Source organism: Hakea prostrata, chromosome 5 (genome assembly GCF_041222555.1).
Source record: "Hakea prostrata isolate BN-2017 chromosome 5, UWA_Hpros_2, whole genome shotgun sequence".
NCBI lineage: Eukaryota > Viridiplantae > Streptophyta > Magnoliopsida > Proteales > Proteaceae > Hakea > Hakea prostrata.
In genome coordinates, this window is record NC_142604.1 from 48,859,819 (window position 1) to 48,880,281 (window position 20,463).

At 35.5% G+C, this 20,463-nt stretch overlaps 1 protein-coding gene across 1 annotated transcript; it reads right to left on the minus strand.

The window, feature by feature from the left end:
- Positions 1–5,719: 5,719 nt before the first annotated feature.
- On the minus strand, positions 5,720–6,630 carry LOC149016302 (uncharacterized). The gene is made up of 3 exons (XM_089156722.1): positions 6,421–6,630; positions 6,124–6,312; positions 5,720–5,986 (listed from the first exon to the last, which is right to left on the minus strand). Exons 1-3 carry the CDS (start codon positions 6,628–6,630, stop codon positions 5,720–5,722), a joined length of 666 nt encoding a protein of 221 aa, XP_089012848.1.
- Positions 6,631–20,463: the final 13,833 nt, after the last annotated feature.

A 20,463-nucleotide genomic window follows, 5' to 3' on the forward strand; every position in this document is an offset into this window, starting at 1 on the left:
CTTCATTGAAAAGCTAGGTTAAGTTTGGTTTTCCCTTGGTTTACATTTTCAGATTAGGTCCACCCGAGATAACACTAGTGTATCAAAAAGATTTATGCTTTACATGGAATTGAAGAGCTATACACAAAAAACAATGACTGTCAATTGATTTTCATAACTTAACTGGTGTTCACAGCATGGAAAGTAACACTAGATGAAATAGGAAAAAAATTGTTGTTATAGATAGTTTTCTATTAACATAATTGTTTGTCTAGATGAGGGGCTCAACCTCCATACTGAAATCTATAGATAATAATGCTAAAGTGAATTTTAATATACCTTTAAAACTGTTGTAGCTGATTCAGGGCTAAAGAATTTCTTGGAATTGTCCTATTATAGAAGAATAGTAAATATGTGAATTAAAATGTGGGTAAGTGGCTATAGAATTGTTGTTAAAGATAGTTTTGTATGAACATCTTACACGAAATAGGAAAATTGTTTTTGTTGTTACAGACAATTTTCCATCAACATAATTGTCTGTCCAGATGCCTGAAATCTATAGATAATAATGCTAAAGTGAATTTTAATATACCTTTAAAACTGTTGTAGCTGATTCAGGGCTAAAGAATTTCTTGGAATTGTCCTGTTATAGAAGAATAGTAAATATGTGAATTAAAATGTGGGTAAGTGGCTATAGAATTGTTATTAAAGATAGTTTTGTATGAACATCTTACACGAAATAGGAAAATTATTTTTGTTGTTATAGACAATTTTCCATCAACATAATTGTCTGTCCAGATGGAGGTCAGCGTTATCCATACTAAAATGTATAGATAATGATGCTAAACTGAATTTTAGCATACCTATAAACTGCTATAGCTGATTCAGGGCTTAAGAATTTCTTAGAATGATCCTGTTACAGAAAAATAGTAAAATCTCTAAATTAAAATTTGGATAAGCGGCTACGGAATTGTTGTTAGAGAGTTTTATATGAACATATTTACTTGTCTCTGAATGTGGCTAACTACTATGAATATCAAACTCTATAGATAAGGATGTTAAAGTGATTTTAACATACCTTTTCAACTACTGTAGCTGATTCGAGGGGTGAAGAACCTCTCAGAATGGCTGTCAAATATTCACTATTTTGTTCAAAATATGATAATACAAGACATTAACATGTACATTTAAAGCTAAGATGCAGGTGATTCAGGGGTGAAGAATTTCTCAGATGAACAGTTACGTTGAATATGTGAATGGAAAATATGGTGTATAGGATTAGTCTAAAACTTTTCGAATTCAAGTGCTTTAAAGTTTGGATGTATGGTCTATCATAAACATGTGTATAATGTGTATGATGTTTGGAAAACTCAACAATTACATTGGAAAAGATCCACTATGGGAAGTTCAAAAATTTATGTTTTGTATTATTATCTCATTTAATTTATTCGGTATGATGTAATTAAATAATTTGTTTTATGCCATGTAATCGGAGATAGTAGCATAATGTTGTTATTGGTAAGTGGCTTTATTTATTGTTTCTTGTTATTGTGTATTATTGTTAAGTGCTTTACTTTATTATTATCATCAAAAAACAAAAGGAAGTTGGTTTTCATCAATTAAAATTTGTTGAATAAATAATATCTGTGATTCTTAAATTTATAGAATCCCACGTAAATTTTTTGAAGAGAATAAAAGATGTCTTGTTTTTAACAAAGTTGGATTTCATTATTAAAATTTGTTGGATAAATAATATCTTGGAAATGATGTAATCGTAATGAGCATTAATGCAAAGGGGTATTGGAAGGAAATCAAATTTTGACATCATGTCTTTTATGTTCATACATTGTAATTGAAGTTCATCAATTAAAATTTTTTGAATTTGTTGAATAAATAATATCTTGAAAATGATGTAATCGTCAGTGAGCATTAAAGCAAAGGGGTATTGGAGGGAAATTAAATTTTAACATCATATCTCTAAAATTCATACATTGTAATTGACTATTATAGACGTCATTTATTATTAATGCAAAGATCTAATTGAGTAAATAAAAAAGGATATTCGTGGAAAACTAAATGTAGCCATGTTTCCCTGAGTTCATACTTTTATATTAGTAGTATGATAGTATGATAGTACGATATACATATAGTCAAATTCATGATCTTTTCACTAAGAGGTATTGGTTATTGCTGAATGAACAATCTTTTGATGATAACTCTAATGCTTGTTGCTCCAATAATAGCATATATGTGGAAAAATAATCTGATGATCACCAATTTTAAATCCATGATACATAGTCCATTGGTTTATAATCTTTGATTTAATATGTTCTTTTGTCGACGAGGACATAAATAATATTGGTTACTTAAAATTTGTTTTCTTATTGATATTTTAATGGCTTAATTAGATATTTATTAAAGAGTAGTAGCATGTATAGTGGTTTCATACGTATCAAACACACATTTGTTGAAGCCAATGAATGAAATGCAATTATTGTATTATACATATGATAGATAGAGCCTTCTATGTTCGTGGAGTTGGCAATGAAGTTTTTGACTTCCAGGATCAGCTTGCACAGATGTAACCAAGACTTGGTCACGAAAAGTTTCAAACCATGGCTTAACCATTGCAGAATCATCCAAACTACAAGAATTATTGTTCCCATTATCTAAAGCAACCAAATCAGTTTTTTAAGACACCCTACTATCAAAATTATTGATTTGCAAAGGTAAAATTTTATGATATAGAAGATTAAAATGAAAAAAGAGTCTCATCAAATACCACACTTTGCAAAACACACATTCTACAGGAAGCACGATGATAGCACCTGTATCCTATGTGGTTGTCACTATACCCCATAAACACACATTGTAAATACCTGGGATGAAACTTATTTGCAGCATAAGATCTCAAATAAGGATAACATGCTGTATCAAAAACACTTAAAGTAGAATACTTGAACTCTTAACCAAACAGTAGCTTCAATGGTGATTGCAGATCAAGCATATGAGAGGGCAAACAATTAATTAAGAACACAAATGTGAGAGAAGCCACAACCCAAAAACACAATGGAAGAGAAGCATGAAGCAGCATTGCAAGACTGAGTTCAACTAAATGTATGTGTTTTCTCTCCACAATGTTATTTCGGGCAAGAGTACCTGACAAGAAACATGATGAACAATACCATTATCAACTAAATGTTGTTGGAAAACACCCAGGTTAAACTCACCACCCCTATTTGATTGAAACACCTTAATCTTGGCATCAAATTGATTTACCACCATGGCTTTAAACTAAAGAAAGCAAGAAAAAAACTCAAACTTCCTACGAAGTGGATATAACCAGTTGTGCCAAGAATAGTCATCCACAGACAAAGCATAGTAATGAAATTTTTGAACACTAGAAACTTGTGCTTTTTCCCATAAGTCACAGTGAATTCTATCTAGGGTTGCTAAAGACATAGTGAAAGGGCTAAAAATGGTAATTGGGCCTCTTGCTCATCTGACAACTTACACAAACATGTATAGATTTAGATGTTATAAAAATGAGTCCCTAGGACTTCAAAAATTTAGTTACTCAGCGGAAGAGATGCCCCAATCTGTGGTGCCATACATCTTCAGAAACAGAACATAAATGAGTAGAAAATAAAGCATGTGGACTACAAACAAGATCATCATCATCAACACATAAAGGCCATCACTTTTAGTCCCTAATGCCAAAATCATCTAAGTGTGAGCATCCTTGACAAAGAACCTAGAATTAGTAAACTCCAATAAACAACCAATATCAAAAGTCAACTTCAAAACAGAGACCAGGTTCTTTGTAATATCTAGAACAACCAAAACATTATTTAATTGAAAATTTGAATCACCAACAACCAAACTAGTAGAACCCTTATGAGTAATCGGTAGAGAAGTACCATTGCCGACCATTAATCCACGAGGACCTTTGAAAGAAGTAATGTTAGAAAGCTTACCAAGATCTGAGGCAACATGCTCAGTAGCTCCAGAGTCTGGACTTGATTGTCATTCAAGTGAATAGTAGACAAAGCCTTTGTGCAGAACTTGCCTGATATGAATGGTTGAACCGGCACCAACATCTGAGGCCATCATGCCCAATTTTCCTACAGATTTGACAACGCAGAACAACATTAGCAGTATAAGAGGTAGAAGAATCATTTTCTTTATCAGAAACCCCTAATTTTGTTATCTGTGAAAACCCTTGATTCTACAAGGAAAAAGATTGACCTCCACCGTCGAAAGATTGCCCTCCATGACCAGAATGTCCACCACCTCTATAACAATTGCCACCATGACCATCATCCTTTTGCACAGTCTGGGTAGTAGACACAAGAGCGAAATTGGGTGATTCTAAAATAATACCCAGATTCATTAATTCATGGCTCTATAGAAAAGGAATGATACGACGGCACAAGGGGCTTTAGCATCGTCGTTGCAAATATCTCCTACGACGAAACCAGATTGGTCAAGAGCAAGAAGACCTTTCGCTGATTAGCCACTGGTTTGCCGATCAAAGCCAATCGATCACAGATCTTCTTGAATTGAATCAAGAAATTAGCAAGAGGTTGCGATTCTTTCTTGTTCAAGAAATGGAGATGAGAAAGAAGTTCAAATTCCCTGCTTCAGAAACTTGCGAGAAGGCATCAGCGAGGGTTTTCCAGAGATTAAGAGAAGACGATGTACCTACCGCTAGCCCAAGAACACTTTTGGAGAGGGTGCCTGTAATCCAAGCTTTGATAAGTCTATTAGTGTGAACCCGAGCTTGGTAAGAGGGAATCAGATACTCATCACCACCAATATTTCTCAACAATCTATCAGGAGCTGAAATCTCTCCATCGATGAACCCTTGAAGATCTTGACTTTCAATTAAGGTATGGAGTTGAGTTTCCCAAAGAAGATAATATTTAGAAGTTAATTGAATAGTTACGAAATTTCAATCAGGGGACTTGTCAAATTTGATGATTTTTATATGTCTGTATCACAGCCTCCATGGTCAATTGCCTGCCTATTCTTGCTAATCACAGCTCTTTATCAAAGACTTCAGCTTGCCACCATGCTAAATCTGAAAGTTGATATAGTTATTCAAAGAAAAGGGGATTTTTTTCCTAAAACGTGGCTGAAGTTTAAAATTTTTCATATTTAAACACTACATCTTGAATCTTGATAGAGCAAAATTTTTGAAGTAGTTAACTGAAAGTCTCTTAGAAAAAAGTCTGTTCACCCTAGAAATTGACTAACTATCTTTAATAAACTTGGATTAAGATTCAATAGGGTTTAAAAGTATGTAGTTTCATGTTTAAAACTTGGGGTGTAAGAAATGGGGACGTGTGTAATAGAATTAATTTCGGGGGTGGTAAGTGTAATTCCATTTGTGAATAGAGGGGTATAAACGTAATTTTCTCTAGAAATTTATGAATATAATATAAATAATAGGGTAAATTTTTGAAGATAAAATAAACAATAGGTTTTAAGTGTATCCGTCTTTTTATGTTTAAAACTACGGGTGTTAGGCACAGGGACACGTTTGATGTCTTCTGTAGTAGAGTTTCTAACCATTCAAAGATTAAAAAGAACTGCAAATCAGTACTAACCAAGATAATTTAATCAATTAATGAATACAAAATTCCTCCCCCTTTCTCTCCCCTCTCTAAACTTTTCGTTTTCTGATTTACAAGGGAGCTAGACCAGTGTTGTTCTTCTGAGATTCTGGAAACAAGTTTTATTCGAATGCACAATCGTCTAGCGACAGAGGAACTTCGAGCTTCTTGGGTTCAACGATGACTGGGCAGTAGATGTTCACGTCGAATTCATGTTTAACTAGCAAATCCCCTCTTGAATGGACGGCGAAATCAAGGTACAGAGGCACCCGCATTCCTCCATAAGTAATGATACTCACTGCACGATCATACATTGAAATATTCTGGTTTCCAGATACCTCCACTTCCACCGTTCTCTGGCTTTCCTCTGATTGATAAAAATCCTTCATCTGCAATATCCATTGGACCCCAAAAGACAAAAAAGAAAAGAAAAAAGAAAACAGAAAATCAGAATAAAGAGTACGTGACGAACCCAGATGGAATTCTGCATATAATTGATTTAATTTATTAGAATTTTGTAGCTTACCTTTCCAGTGGCAAGCGTGAGCTCTAAGTAATTCAGATTCAGGGGTTTTGACATTGTTACTTTAGCCCGGAGAAATTTTGCAGTGTTGCGGTATGTGAACTTAACAGTGGAGTTCACGGAGGCCAAATAGGTTTCACGTCCTGCGAGGTCATGAGCGACTGAAACGGTGAAGTGGTTGAATGTAATGCTCTGCAAAATAATCCAAACATATTCCATTTCAGAGAAATACTCTTAGCTAGATTTGATGAACCCAAGAAGGGACAAAGAAACACAGAATAAAAGACATAGATTTTGTACCTCCATTATGATAACAGGCTTCTGATGATCTTTACTGACATGGTTAAGAATCAAAAGAACGAGAATGGACAGAAAGAGTATTACAATAAGAGACCGCATGATACAAATCCTATAACGGTCAGGGAAACAACGCCCTCTGTCGCTGTCAGGATCAAGAATTTGCTGCCCATTCGTATGAACAGGACCAACTTCATCGGGTAAAACATTCATCTCTGTCTCGGTCGTATTTTCTTGCCTTCTTGCTGCTGGATTGCTAAAACGGAAACCACAGAAAGATCTCATTTCAGGGTTGAAGTGAAGATGATCTCTTCTGTATTCTTTCTTTCTTTCTTTCTGTAAAGATCGATATGTTGATCCAGAAGAGAAGACAGTAATGCAAAATGTCACACTTTCGTTCCTCAAATAGGGTGAAAGAGAGCGACTCTTGAGGAGGAAATGTTGACTCTCCTGCTAGAAGGGAAACGGTTAGGTGGGCCCCAGTAAATCTTATTTGACGGTTACGAGGGTAGGTAGATGCGCATCCAACGGCTCACAATTTTTTGTATTTTTTTTAAAGGAAAAGAAAAGCTTTATTTATTTAACTGAAATCCCCTAGGGATCTTACATATTAAAGAATCAAAAAGTAAAACCCAAACTAAAAAGGGGGGTGGGGAGATACGATACAGAAACCAATCTTGAGTGCGGGTGGCTAATTTAGCAAGTTCATCAGCTACAAAATTGGCTTCACAAGGGATGTAGGAGAAAGAACATTCAATAAAGTACGCTGCCAGCTTACGGATAACGGAAATGAGGTGCGAGATTTTCCAACTTCCACTAGATTCCATATGTGTAAGGGAAAATATAAGCGGCTGATTATCGCTTTCCACTTGGATACGGCTGATCTGGAAGTCTAGAGCAAGGCAAAGACCTCGACGAACTGCTTGTGCTTCAGTTGTAAGAGAGTCATGAGAGCCCGTTCCTTGTCCAAAAGCAAACACCACCTGATGACAAGAGTCACGAGCTAAACCGCCAATCCGGAAGCATGTGGGAGTAAGAAATCAAGAGCCATCCACATTTAGTTTGATCCTGCCTGGAGGTGGAGGTTCCCACCTGATGAGAGAGACAGGTTTACCAGGGAGGTGAAGAGGGGTGGGGGGTGAAAACGCATAGATTGCATGTTGTAAACGCAACATGGCTTCTGGAATCTTAAGGGGGGGGGGGGCAGGAGAGTGGACAATCGTGTTATAGTATCCCCAAAGGGCTGAAAGGGCTATAAGGGTTTGAAATGGCTGCTGTTGGTTAAAGGGAGTGCCAGTAGGTTGAGAGATAAGGGCTTGGATTTGGAGCTCAAATGGACGTGTGGGATCCCATCGATGAAGATTGAGAGAGTGCCATAAGTGGGTGGTGAAAGGGCAGTTGATAAAGAGGTGATGAGCTGAAACTGGGTGATGGCCACAGAGGTGACAATGGAGCTCTAATGTAGTTAATGTCTCTAAATATCTTTAAATAGTGACATTTATTAATATTTTCTCTAATATAAAACATTAGATACAATTTTTTGTTAATGTATCTAAAAATATTTTATAAATGCCTTTAAAGCCCTATTTTCTTGTAGTAACCACATTCATTTCACTAGTTCCTGGAACTAAAATCAGGTTTTATTTTGCTCCAAAGCTACCATTTCCTCTTATATAGCAGAAAACCAACCCGGATGAGCCAGGGCTTCCTTAACAAATCGAGGATCGGCAAGAATCACTGACACAGCAAGCACATACTTTGGATTGGGCTTGACAATACCAGCACTAGAATGTGTAACCATAGAATGGTGTTAAGTGGGTTGAGCTTGTGCTAAAATATTATGAGTGGGGCTGAACAGAATGAATGGGTTAAACAGTTTGAGTATGCCTAATATCAAAAAACCCACTACGAAGACTCTTAGAAAAAGAACTATCATGTAACCCAACCAAAGTATCTTCATTATGATGCCCATTAGTATTAGTATTACACACATTTTGACTTCCAGGATCAGCTTGCACAGATGTAACTGGTGCTTGACATGGCACTGAGACTGGGTCACTAAAAGTTTCAAACCATGGTTTAACCACTGCATAACCATCCAAACTACCAAAAATCTTGTTCCCATTATTACAAGCAACAAATCAGTTTTGTAAGACACCCATCCATCAAAATTACTGATTTGCAAAGGTAAATTTTCTGACACAACAGCAACATGTATACAAGACTGAAATGGAAAAAGAGTCTCATCAAACACCACACTCCGCGAAATATACATTCTTCCGGAAGCACGATGATAACACTTGTATCCAATGTACATGATTGTCACTATACCCCATAAACACACAATGCAAAGACCTGGGATGCAACTTATTTGCAGCATAAGGTCTCAAATAAGGATAACATGCTGTACCAAAAACCCTTAAAGTAGAATACTTGGGCTCTTGACCAAATAGTAGCTTCAATGGTGATTGCATATCAAGCATACGAGGGGGCAAACGACAAATCAAGAACACAGATGTGAGAAAAGCCTCAACCCAAAAACACAATGGAATAGAAGCATGAAACAACATTGAGAGACCAAGTTCAACTAAATGTTTGTGTTTTATCTCCACAATGTTATTTTGGGCAGGAGTACCCCGACAAGAAACATGATGAACAATACCATTATGAACTAAATGTTGTTGGAAAACATCCAAGTTAAACTCACCACCCCTATTTGATTGAAACACCTTAATCTTGGCGTCAAATTGATTTTACACCATGGCTTTAAACTGAAGAAAGCAAGACAAAAACTCAAACTTCCTATGAAGTGGATATAACCAGGTGTGCTAAGAATAGTCATCCACAAACAAAGCATAGTAATAAATTTTTTGAACACCAGAAACTGGTGCTTTTCCCCATAAGTCATAGTGAATTCTATCAAGGGGTGCTAAAGACCTAGGGAAAGAGCTAACAAATGGTAATTGCACACTCGTGCTCATCTAACAACTTCCACAAACATGTTTAGATGTACATGTTACAAAAATGAGTCCCTTGGACTTTAAAAATGCAGCAAATACGGGGAAAGAGATGCCCCAATCTTTGGTGCCATACATCTTCAAAAACATAACAGAAACGAGTAGAAAATAAAGCCTGTGGACTACAAACAGGATCATTATCATCAACGCATAGAGGCCATCACTAGTACTCCCCGATGCCAAAATCATCTTAGTGTGAGCATCCTTCATAGAGAACCCAGAATTAGGAAACTCCACTAAACAACCAAGATCAGAAGTCAACTTCGAAACAGAGACCAAGTCCTTTTTAATATCCAGAACAACCAAAACATCATTTAAAAATTGAATCACCAACAACCAAACTAGCAAAACCCTTATAAGTAATCAGTAGAGAAGTACCATTGCCAACCATTAATCCACGAGAATCTTTGAAAGAAGTGATGTTAGAAAGCTTACCAAGATCTGACATAACATGATTGGTAGCTCCACAGTCTGGAAACTAGCGATTGTCTTGATTATCACTCAAGTGAATCTTGCCTAATACGAATGATCAAAGTGGCCTGATTTTCCTATAGATTTGACATCGTAGAACAACATTAGTAGTAGAAGAATTATTTTCTTTATCAGAAACCCTTGATTTTGTTAGATGTGAAAGCCCTCGATTTTGCAAGGAAAAAGATTGACCTCCATTGTCGAAAGATCGCCCTCCACGACCAAAAGAACCACCTCTACAACAATTGCCACCACGACCATCATCCTTTTGCAAAGTTTGGGCATGCAAGAGTCGAATTTGGTGATTCCCCAAGAATACCTCGATTCCTTAATTCATGGCTCTTCAGAAGATGAACGATTTCAACATGTAACAACATAGGGGGCTTTAACATTTAGTCGAGAGCAAGAAGACATTCCACCTTGTTTTGGAGACGAGATGGCTAATGCAAGGATGGTAAGCTATGAGAGTGGATTTTTATTTGCAGCAGCCACATGCTGTAAGCAGCCAATGAGTTAGATTATGCCACATAATCTAAAAGAAATTGAATGGCAGAGTTACTTGTAAATACTACTTTTATTTTCACATTCTAAGGGTTTAATACTTTGTTAATTTATAAAATCAAACCCCTCAACTTACCTGAGGCTTAATTCTCCATTTTGTTTCACCCTGCTTATCCAGCGACTTGGGACTAGGTTTCTAGAAACCAGCACACTCTGGTGACACAACCCTTCGTTGGTTGCCAAGATATCTAATCTAGGAGGCAAAGTTTTTTGTAGAGGCCATGCTGGAGGAAGATCAGTTTTCCATGGGGTCGCTCTCTTATTACTATTATTATTTTTTCCTTTTTTTTTCCATGGTTCTCAATCCTCTTTGCAAGTCTAAGAGCTCCTAGATGGTCTTGATAACCATGGATCCATGTACCATCTCATATAAGGTATCTTTAAGAACCCATCGTTGACCATGGAATTACCCTGACAATGGGTTAGCTTATTATTCCTCACGCACCTAGCAGACCAAACACTGACATTCGAGTTATATGTTTCTTGAGGAAGACTGAAACCTAGAAGACACCCACCACTAATAGTTGAATTTCGCTGATTGCAGATACTGAAATCAATGCAAGGATGATCATCTTGGCATGTTTGACTCAGTAAGGCACCATATAATTTTCAACTGTTATTATACATCCAAACAAATTAGAAAGGGTAGTGTCACCGGAGTGTGCTGGTTTCTTCGAAACCTAGTCCCAATTCTCGGGATCTAAGCAGGACAAAACGAAATCAGGATTTGAGACTTGGGTAAGTTAGAGGGTTTGATTTTGTAAATTGATAAAGTATTAAACCCTCAGACTATAAAAATAAAAGTTCGTATTTACAAGTAAATCTCTGCCATTTCATTGTAGTCTTGTAGATCATTCAATTTTATGATCCATTCACTTTATCTTTGAATTAGTAATATTTTGAGAAATTTTGAGCTAGACACAGAACCGTGGGTCCTACTAGTTAGACAGGAATCCTGCTAAACCGATGCTTCTGCACACTCCAATAGCCCCTGCATGTGCACCGTGCAAGCTTTATGGGTTCCATTAATAAATCGCTCTTGGTTTTTTCAACAATATTTTTGTTTCTCATTGAAAGTATTTAGAATCACGTTTTGAGGTAATCATTCACGATCTTAATGATGAAACCATGTCACGTTTCCAGCTAGACAACTTTAACATGCTGAGAGCAACTGCTTGCTCTAGCAGAAAACATAGAAACTCGTGATTAAACCCTTCGCTAGGGTGTTGTATGTAACAGGGGTATTTATGTCTTTTCAAAGGGAATTGGACTATGATGTCTTATGTATTAGTTTTAAGGGCAGTTTGGTCTTTACAACAATATGTATATGTTTTATCTTTTGGGGGTTTGGCATATGTAATTTCATTCGATCAGTTCACTCTCTCTCTTCATTCTTTTCTCTCTGGTTTTCTCTCTGGTTGCGATAGAGCTTCTAGGGTTTGAGGTTCGGTGCTTCTTCTTGCTACTGGTTCAAGGATTGTTAAAGCGTGGATGGTTGATGGTTAGAGGCTCTCTTGCTTCTGAAGGACTGATTAACGCCTTGCTGTTGGTGTTCTCGGTTTCCTTGAAGAGGAGATAAGGCTGCTGTGTAATCAGGTGCAAACGCTCTGATTGAGTCTATCTTCTTCTTGTTTAGTCCATGTTTGGGATTCTTCTTGGGTAGCTATCTTAGTGCTGTAATCTCCTTCCTTAGACTATTGAATATTGCATGACCGATGAGTTTATTAACTCATCCTTGGACGTAGGTCGAAAGACCGAACCAAGTAAAACACTTTGGTGTCTTGTTAATTCTTTATTTCTTTCTTTCTTGGTTATATTCCGCTGCGTATGTGAGAGTTTTCTCAACAGTTTTGGCATCAGAGCTTGTTTTCGTTTCCTGGCTGCCTCTGTTATTCTTGATTAATCTGAAATAAAGGGTTAGTATGTGTTTCTGTTCTCATTAATCATACTATATGCTATTCAATTCATTCAATCTGATTCTCTCTTGCTTTGGTTACAAGTGCTGATAAACCCTGATTCGTGGCCGAAACCCAATCTAGGGTTTTACCTAAATTAATTTAGGGCTTTTGTTGTAATTGATCAATTGAATTCATTAGCATATTAATTCTCTTCTCTATTCACTGAAATTGAGTCTTAACTTGGCTATATAACCTGTTATTGGTTCGGCCTTAGGATCTTCTTGAATGTGATTTGAAGTTTTATGCTAGGCATATTGTTTGTATGATAATAACGATTGATTTATGTTTATAATCTCAAATTAATCATATTTTTAATTTCTGATTATAAGAAACATAAGGTTAGTAATCTGATTTGCTGTTTTTTGCTTACCTATAATCACTTCTAGTTATTCTTATTGAAGTTTAATATTCTGTTAAACATTAGAAATCTATTCCTTGTTCTCTTGGTTTAAAATTGATATTATTATATATCATTATTTCAGTTTTTTGGGTTGTTTAAATTCTGAAATTTGATAAAGTTTATAATATCTTGTGTTACTAGTTTGCTTATTAAGATACAATCTGATTGTATATTCTTCATTTGTTTGTCATGGCCCCAACCCGGTATGAGTTGGAGAAATTTGATGGTAAGGGAGACTATATGGTGTGGAAGAATAGGATGCATGCTATTCTTATACAAAACAAATGTCATAAGGTTTTAAAGACTGATAAAGAACTTCCCTTGTCCATGATTGATGAAGAAAATGAAGATATGCAAGATATGTGCTATAGCACTATCATTCTACATTTAAGTAACATTGTTATGAGAAGGGTAAGAGATTGTAAGACTGCAGCTCAGGTTTGGCTTAAACTTGAAACTCTTTATAAAGCTGCATCTGTTCCTAATGTTACATTATTGAAGGAACAATTGTTTAGTTTCAAAATGGATGCTTCTAAGTCTCTAACTGATAATGTAGAGGAATTTTATAGATTGTCATGTGATTTGCCTGATCTAGATGAGGAATTATCTAATAATACTCTTGCTGTCCTATTATTGAATTCTTTGTCTGATTCTCATGTTGGTGTGAAAAATGCTATTAAGTATGGTAGAAAATCTATAACCCTTGATGATGTGATGGAAGCATTGAAAATTAGGGATATAGAATTGAAATGTGAGAAGAAGGGAAAGCATGCTAGTGAGGGTTTGTATGTTAATTCTAATAATAGAAGTATGCATGAAACTAAGAAGAAGTTCAATAATAGTAATAAGAAAAAGAAGAAATTTGTTGCAAAGAATGATAATGTTAGTATAAATCAGAATTTTAATGGAAAGACTAATAATAACAAGAGGGTTTGTTATTATTGTAAGAAAGAGGGACACATAAGAAAATATTGTAGAGAGAGACTTCAAAAGTTGCAAAGTGAGAATGGAAATGAGAGAATGGAGGCTACACATGTAGCTGATGTTACTAATGATGCACTAGTGGTTTCATCTTGGAGTGATCATGATACCTGGATCTTAGATTCAGGCTGTACCTTTCATATGACTTCTAGAAGGGAGTGTTTTATCACTTTTGAGTCTATTAGAGGTGGTAAAGTATTAATGGGTAATGATCATGCTTGTGATGTTATGGGGATTGGATCAATAAGACTTAAATTGAATGATGGGACTGTTAGAGACTTAAAGGAGGTGAGACATGTACCTGGACTTAGGAGAAACCTATTGTCCCTGAGTCAGCTTGATACTAGGGGTTTTCATTATACCTCTAGGGATGGTTCTCTTAGGGTTATGAGGGGTAGTAGTGTAATTCTAACTGCTGATTTGAAGAATGGTTTATACTTCTTAAATGGAAGTGTGGTTTTAGGGGCTGCATCAGTCTCTAGTGGGGTTCTTAGTGAGGTGGAGCTATAGCATAGGAGATTGGGTCATATAAGTAGTAAGGGGCTTGGACACTTGTATAAAAGTGGCCATATAAGTCTTAAGAAATTTAGCCCCTTGACTTTTTGTGATGTATGTGCCATGGGTAAGCTCCATCAGACTAAATTCCCTCATTCTTCATATAAGACCTCTCATGTGCTTGAATATATACATTCTGATTTGTGGGGAAGTCCAAATGTACCCTTGTCTCTTTCCGGTGCCCAATATTTCTTGTCTATTATTGATGATTACTCTAAAAAGACATGGTTGTATTTTCTTAGGGATAAATCAGCTGTCTTTGATAAGTTTCTAGAGTGGAAAGTATTGGTTGAAAATCAAACTAAAAAGAAAATCAAGAAACTTAGAACTGATAATGGTCTTGAATTTGTAAATGAAAAGTTTCTGGTTTTTTGTAAGGAACATGGTATTACTAGACATAGAACATGTACCTATACTCCTCAGCAGAATGGAGTGGCTGAGAGGATGAATAGGACAATCATGGATAGAGTTAGATGCATGTTGATTGAATCTGGCCTAAGTAAGAAATTCTAGGCTGAAGCTGCTTGTACAGCTTGTTATGTCATTAACAAATCTCTTTGTTCCTCTGTTGACTTTGAAACACCAGATTTTAGGTGGAGTAAAGTGCATACTGATTACAATTTGTTGAAACCCTTTGGTTGTATTTGTTTTGTTCATCAAAACAAGGGTAAACTTGAGCCTAGGGGTAGGAAGTGTATCTTCCTAGGGTATCCTTTAGGTGTTACAGGATATAGGCTTTGGTATTTACAAGATAAGAAAATTGTAATTAGTAGAGATGTTAAATTCAATGAACTTGAATTTCTGAAAATTGATTCATCAAGTGTTAGACCTAACTCCAATGATCTAGACAAGGCTATATTTGAGGTGGAGTTAAAGGATAAGTCTGAGACTGAAATTGATGAATCTAATCCTAAGGTTGAGGATGATGATCTAGAAGTTGGTAGTGATTCTTTTGATGTTAAAGAAGAGCTTAAAGATGAGGATCCTTTAGATGGTTATTTATTGGCTAGAGATAGGTCTAAAAGAGAGATAAAGAGACCTTCTAGATATGCTAATATGTGTGAATCTAATGGGAGTCCAAATCTGATTTCTTATGCTTTAAATGTAGCTGACCAACTTGAGGGATGTGAGCCTAGAACCTATAAAGAGTCTCTTGGATGTGGGGATAGCAAGCTTTGGCTTGTTGCCATGAAAGATGAGATGGAATCTTTAATGAAAAATCAAACTTGGACTCTTGTAGATAGACCCAAAGGAAAGAAACTAATTGGTTGTAAGTGAAATTATAAATTTAAGGCTGGTATTCTTGGTGTTGAACAACCTAGGTATAAGGCAAGACTAGTAGCTAAGGGGTATTCCCAAGTTGAGGGAATTGATTATAATGAAATGTTTTCACCTGTTGTGAAACATACTTCTATTAGAGTTCTTCTTGCCCTGGCTGCTCTCTTTGATCTTGAACTTGAACAATTAGATGTGAAAATTGCATTCTTGAATGGTAAATTAGATGACCATATCTATATGGTTCAGCATGAGGGCTTTGTTGTGAAGGGGAGTGAGACAAAGGTCTGTTTATTGTTAAGGTCATTGTATGGCTTGAAACAATCTCCTAGGCAATGGTATAAAAGGTTTGATGAATTCATGCTTAAGAATGGTTACAAGAGAAGCTCTTATGATAGTTGTATTTATTATTGTGAGTTTAGCACTAATTCTTTCATTTATCTTTTACTTTATGTTGATGACATGCTTATTGCATCAAAGGATAAATCTCAGATTTGTAAGCTTAAATCTATGTTGAAATCTGAGTTTGAAATGAAAGATTTAGGGGCTGCTAAAAGGATTCTTGGCATTGATATTCATAGAGATAGGCATAGTGGTGTTTTGACTTTGTCTCAAGTTGGTTATATTCATAAACTTGTTAACAAGTTTGGACATGATAATATTAGAACTGTTAATACTCCTCTTGGTGCTCATTTCAAGCTTAGAATGGATTCTATTGCTGCTGTAACTAATAGACCATATCAAGAATGTGTTGGTAGTCTCATGTATTCTATGGTTTGTTGTAGACCTGATATAGCTTATGCAGTTGATCTTGTTTATAGATACATGAGTAGGCCATGTGATTCATATTGGGATGCAGTTATGTGGTTGTTGAGATATCTGAAAATTTCTACATCTTATAAGATTGTTCATGATAATTCTTGTGCTAATAAGTTAGGCATTGTTGGATATTGTGACTCTGATTTTGCCTCTGATTTGGATAAGAGAAGATCCATTACTAGATACTTATTTACTATTGGTGGGAATCTAGTGAGTTGGAAGTCCACACTCCAACATGTGGTGGCACTTTCAACCACTGAGGCTGAGTACATTGCCTTGTCTGAGGCTGTGAAGGAATGCATGTGGCTTAAGGGGCTTCTAGGGGAGCTTGATTTTCATGACTTGCATTCTCTTGTTTATTGTGATTCCCAGAGTGCTTTGTGTCTTGCTAGGAACATTGTGTTTCATGAAAGAACAAAGCATGTTGATGTAAAGTTGCACTTTATTAGAGATATAATTGCTAAGTGTTTAATTGATATTTGTAAGATAGATACTTCTATTAACCCTGCAGATATTATGACTAAGGTTGTACCTGTTGATAAGTTTAAGTATGCTTTAAACTTGTTAAAGTTATTATCTCTTTAATTTACTTTACATTTCTTTTTATATTTGTTTGATGGGTTGATGTTAACTCTCAGGTTCATGCAATGTCAAAATAAGAGTCAAGGTGGAGAATGTTGTATGTAATAGGGGTATTTATGTCTTTTCAAAGGGAGTTGGACTATGATGTCTTATGTATTAGTTTTAAGGGCAGTTTGGTCTTTACATCAATATGTATATGTTTTATCTTTTGGGGGTTTGGCATATGTAATTTCATTCGATCAGTTCACTCTCTCTCTTCATTCTTTTCTCTCTGGTTTTCTCTCTGGTTGCGATAGAGCTTCTAGGGTTTGAGGTTCGGTGCTTCTTCTTGTTGCTGGTTCAAGGATTGTTAAAGCGTGGATGGTTGATGGTTAGAGGCTCTCTTGCTTCTGAAGGACTGATTAACTCCTTGCTATTGGTGTTCTCGGTTTCGTTGAAGAGGAGATAAGGCTGTTGTGTAATCAGGTGCAAACGCTCTGATTGAGTCTATCTTCTTCTTGTTTAGTCCATGTTTGGGATTCTTCTTGGGTAGCTATCTTAGTGCTGTAATCTCCTTCCTTAGACTATTGAATATTGCATGACTGATGAGTTTATTAACTCATCCTTGGACATAGGTCGAAAGACCGAACCAAGTAAAAAACTGTGGTGTCTTGTTAATTCTTTATTTCTTTCTTTCTTGGTTATATTCCGCTGCGTATGTGAGAGTTTTCTCAACATAGGGGTATATAAGGGCACAGAGATTTTTTTTTCTTTCTCTCTCTCATTCGGACTAGTTTACACAGGTTTCATTTTCTTATCTATTTATAACAAGGAAATGAACCATCTATTTCTTGATAGATATGTGACATGTATCTCAAAATTACATCAAAAGGCTGAGGTTTATTTACAAGTCACATCATTTAAAAAGTTGATATGATTTATAAATGGATATCAACCATTTGATGTAACATTAGAACAAAAAAATGGATGGTCAATTTCTAACAAGGAAATGGACTGGATAAAATTTCATCTACACAAAAGGACGGAGTTTCGTCTTTTATCATTTTTGTTTTTTTTTTTTTGGGGGGGGGGGGCATTCTGAGGTTCATCTTATAGTTGACTACATCTTTAAGAGAGCTTTTATATAATTAATGTAGTCAAGGCTTCGCCTCCAAGGGATTCGAACTCTGACTTCTTAAGTGGAAGCATTAATGGTCTTTTACCAAACTGAACCACCCCCAAGGTTAACTATGTCTCTCTTTTTATTTTTTATTTTATTTTATTTTTTTATTTTAAAACTGAAACTATTAAATGTGATTTTTATTTGTGGTAGCTCAACTTGTAGCGGCATTACCATTTGATGCTTGCCACAAATGCATAAATTAATCAGATGATTCTAAACAAAAGTCTGAGGACTTAAGTGCAAATAATGATTTGTATATTCCCATCTTAAAGTGTCGTTGTATAGAAAAAATTAAGGGTAAGTATCACTTACTTCCCCTCTTAGCTGAACAAATAGCATTTTGACCCCTCTTAGTTGAATAATGTCACTTACCTCCCCTCTTACCTAGCAAATATATCAAACACTTTCCCTCTGTTAACTTTCTTGGTTATATTTAACTCTTATAGTTAAATATTGTCTAAAACCCCAAACTACCTCTTAAAAACATTTTTTTAGTTTAAACCCTAAATTATCATAATCACCCTAGTAGTTAAAATACTAAATTGCCCTCAATTAAAATAATTATTAAAAACCAAAATAGCATAGTTAAAACCAAAATTATCTTTAATTATTAAAATCCTAATGTACCCTTTTTTTTTAATTTTATCAAATAATTGAAAAAACACCCCCAATTTTTATTGAGTCGTCTTGACTGAAAATACCCTCAATTGATTATTTTAAGACCCAAAACACCTTTAATTAACTTCGATTATTTAATTTGAACATAAAAATAAATAAATAAATAAGAAAGAGAATCAACACTTCATCTTCTCAATTTAAATTGCATTTTAATATCAAGTAGTACCTGTTTTTTTAGTTGTTTGATAAAATTAAAGAAAAAGAGGGTACGTTGGGGTTTCAATAATTAAAAATAATTTGGGTTTTAACTATGGTATTTGGTTTTTAATAATTATTTTAATTGAGGATAATTTAGTATTTTAATTGCTAGGTGGGTAATTTAGGGTTTAAATTAAAAAAATATTTTTAACCAAGGGTATTTGGGGTTTTAGAAAAACATTTAACCGAAAAAAGCTAACAGAGGTGAGGTGTTTGACATATTTGTTAAGTAAGAAGGGAGGTAAGTGACATTATCCAACTAAGAGGGGTCTAAGTGCTATTTGTTTTGCTAATAGGTGTGGTAAGTGACATTTACCTAAAAAATTATGATTTTCTATTGCCCAAGAAAGATTGTTTTAGTGGTAAGGCCAACTAACCTCTTTTACTTCATCCAAAAAAAAAACTAACCTCTTTTAATGAAGAGGTCATGGTTTGACTCTAGATTATATCCCTATCCCCTGTATAATATAAAAAGTGCTTTTGTACTTAAAAAATAATAATTTTCTATTTTACATTGTAGGGATTTTTTATATTCTATTGTTAACGATTTTTAGTTATAAACTCTCTAAATTTACAAATTAAATCCTCCTCAAAATGATGTATGCTTGGTTGGGGTTTTTTCCTTTGGATTTTGTCTCCACTTACACCACAGTGTCCCCTAGGTGTTGCAGCAGCATGTCGGATCCGTATTGTTTGTTCCTTCTTGGAAAAAAATCCTCTGTTGTGCACAGCAGTGCGGCACCACAAGTTGACACGTGACATATTCCTAATAAACGGTTCAGATTAGAAGGCTGGGTTTTAAGTGAAATTAACCCACTTTATGACCCATTTTAAAAATAAAAAATAAAAAACCTGTTTTGTGACCCGGTTCTAAATATGGATGCCCAATATTTCTTTCCATTTTTATTCCCAGCTCCACAATGTTCCCTCTCTTCCGTCTCTGTCGCCCTATGGGCACTTGCAGAGTTGTAGGTAGAAGAGGAGGCGTAGTGGAGAAAGCTAGACTACTGTGTCCGTGGGTTTGGAGAGATCGATTTGCAGGTAGGCTACTGTCTTCTTCTTCTCCTTCATTTGTGAACATCTCTGGTTCAAAATCTGGGGTTGAGGTTCCATTTCGTTCAAAATCTGGTTTAGGTTTTCCTATCTTCTTGATTGTTGTGAATATAGTTTGTGAATCTCCATGTAATCTGAACTGTGCAAGTTGAGATTTTGGCAGTTAACTCGTTTTTTATGTATTCTCTGTTTATGAAACAGTTCAATGGAGGAAATTCTTCCCCCTCTCCTTTGTAGGTATTTAACTCATTTTACTAGAGAAGCAAAGTTGCAGTGTCACAGGATCCCATTGTGGAATAAAGCCCCATAAATTGGCTGCCTATCTTCCTGACCTGG

Excerpts from the sequence above, each read along its gene's own strand:
- LOC149016302 (XM_089156722.1), bottom strand. The coding sequence starts at position 6,630 with ATGAATGTTTTACCCGATGAAGTTGGTCCTGTTCATACGAATGGGCAG. Across the intron at positions 6,313-6,420 it reads AGCCTGTTATCATAATGGAG|AGCATTACATTCAACCACTT; the intron begins GTACAAAATCTA and ends ATTATTTTGCAG. Across the intron at positions 5,987-6,123 it reads TCACGCTTGCCACTGGAAAG|ATGAAGGATTTTTATCAATC; the intron begins GTAAGCTACAAA and ends TGGATATTGCAG.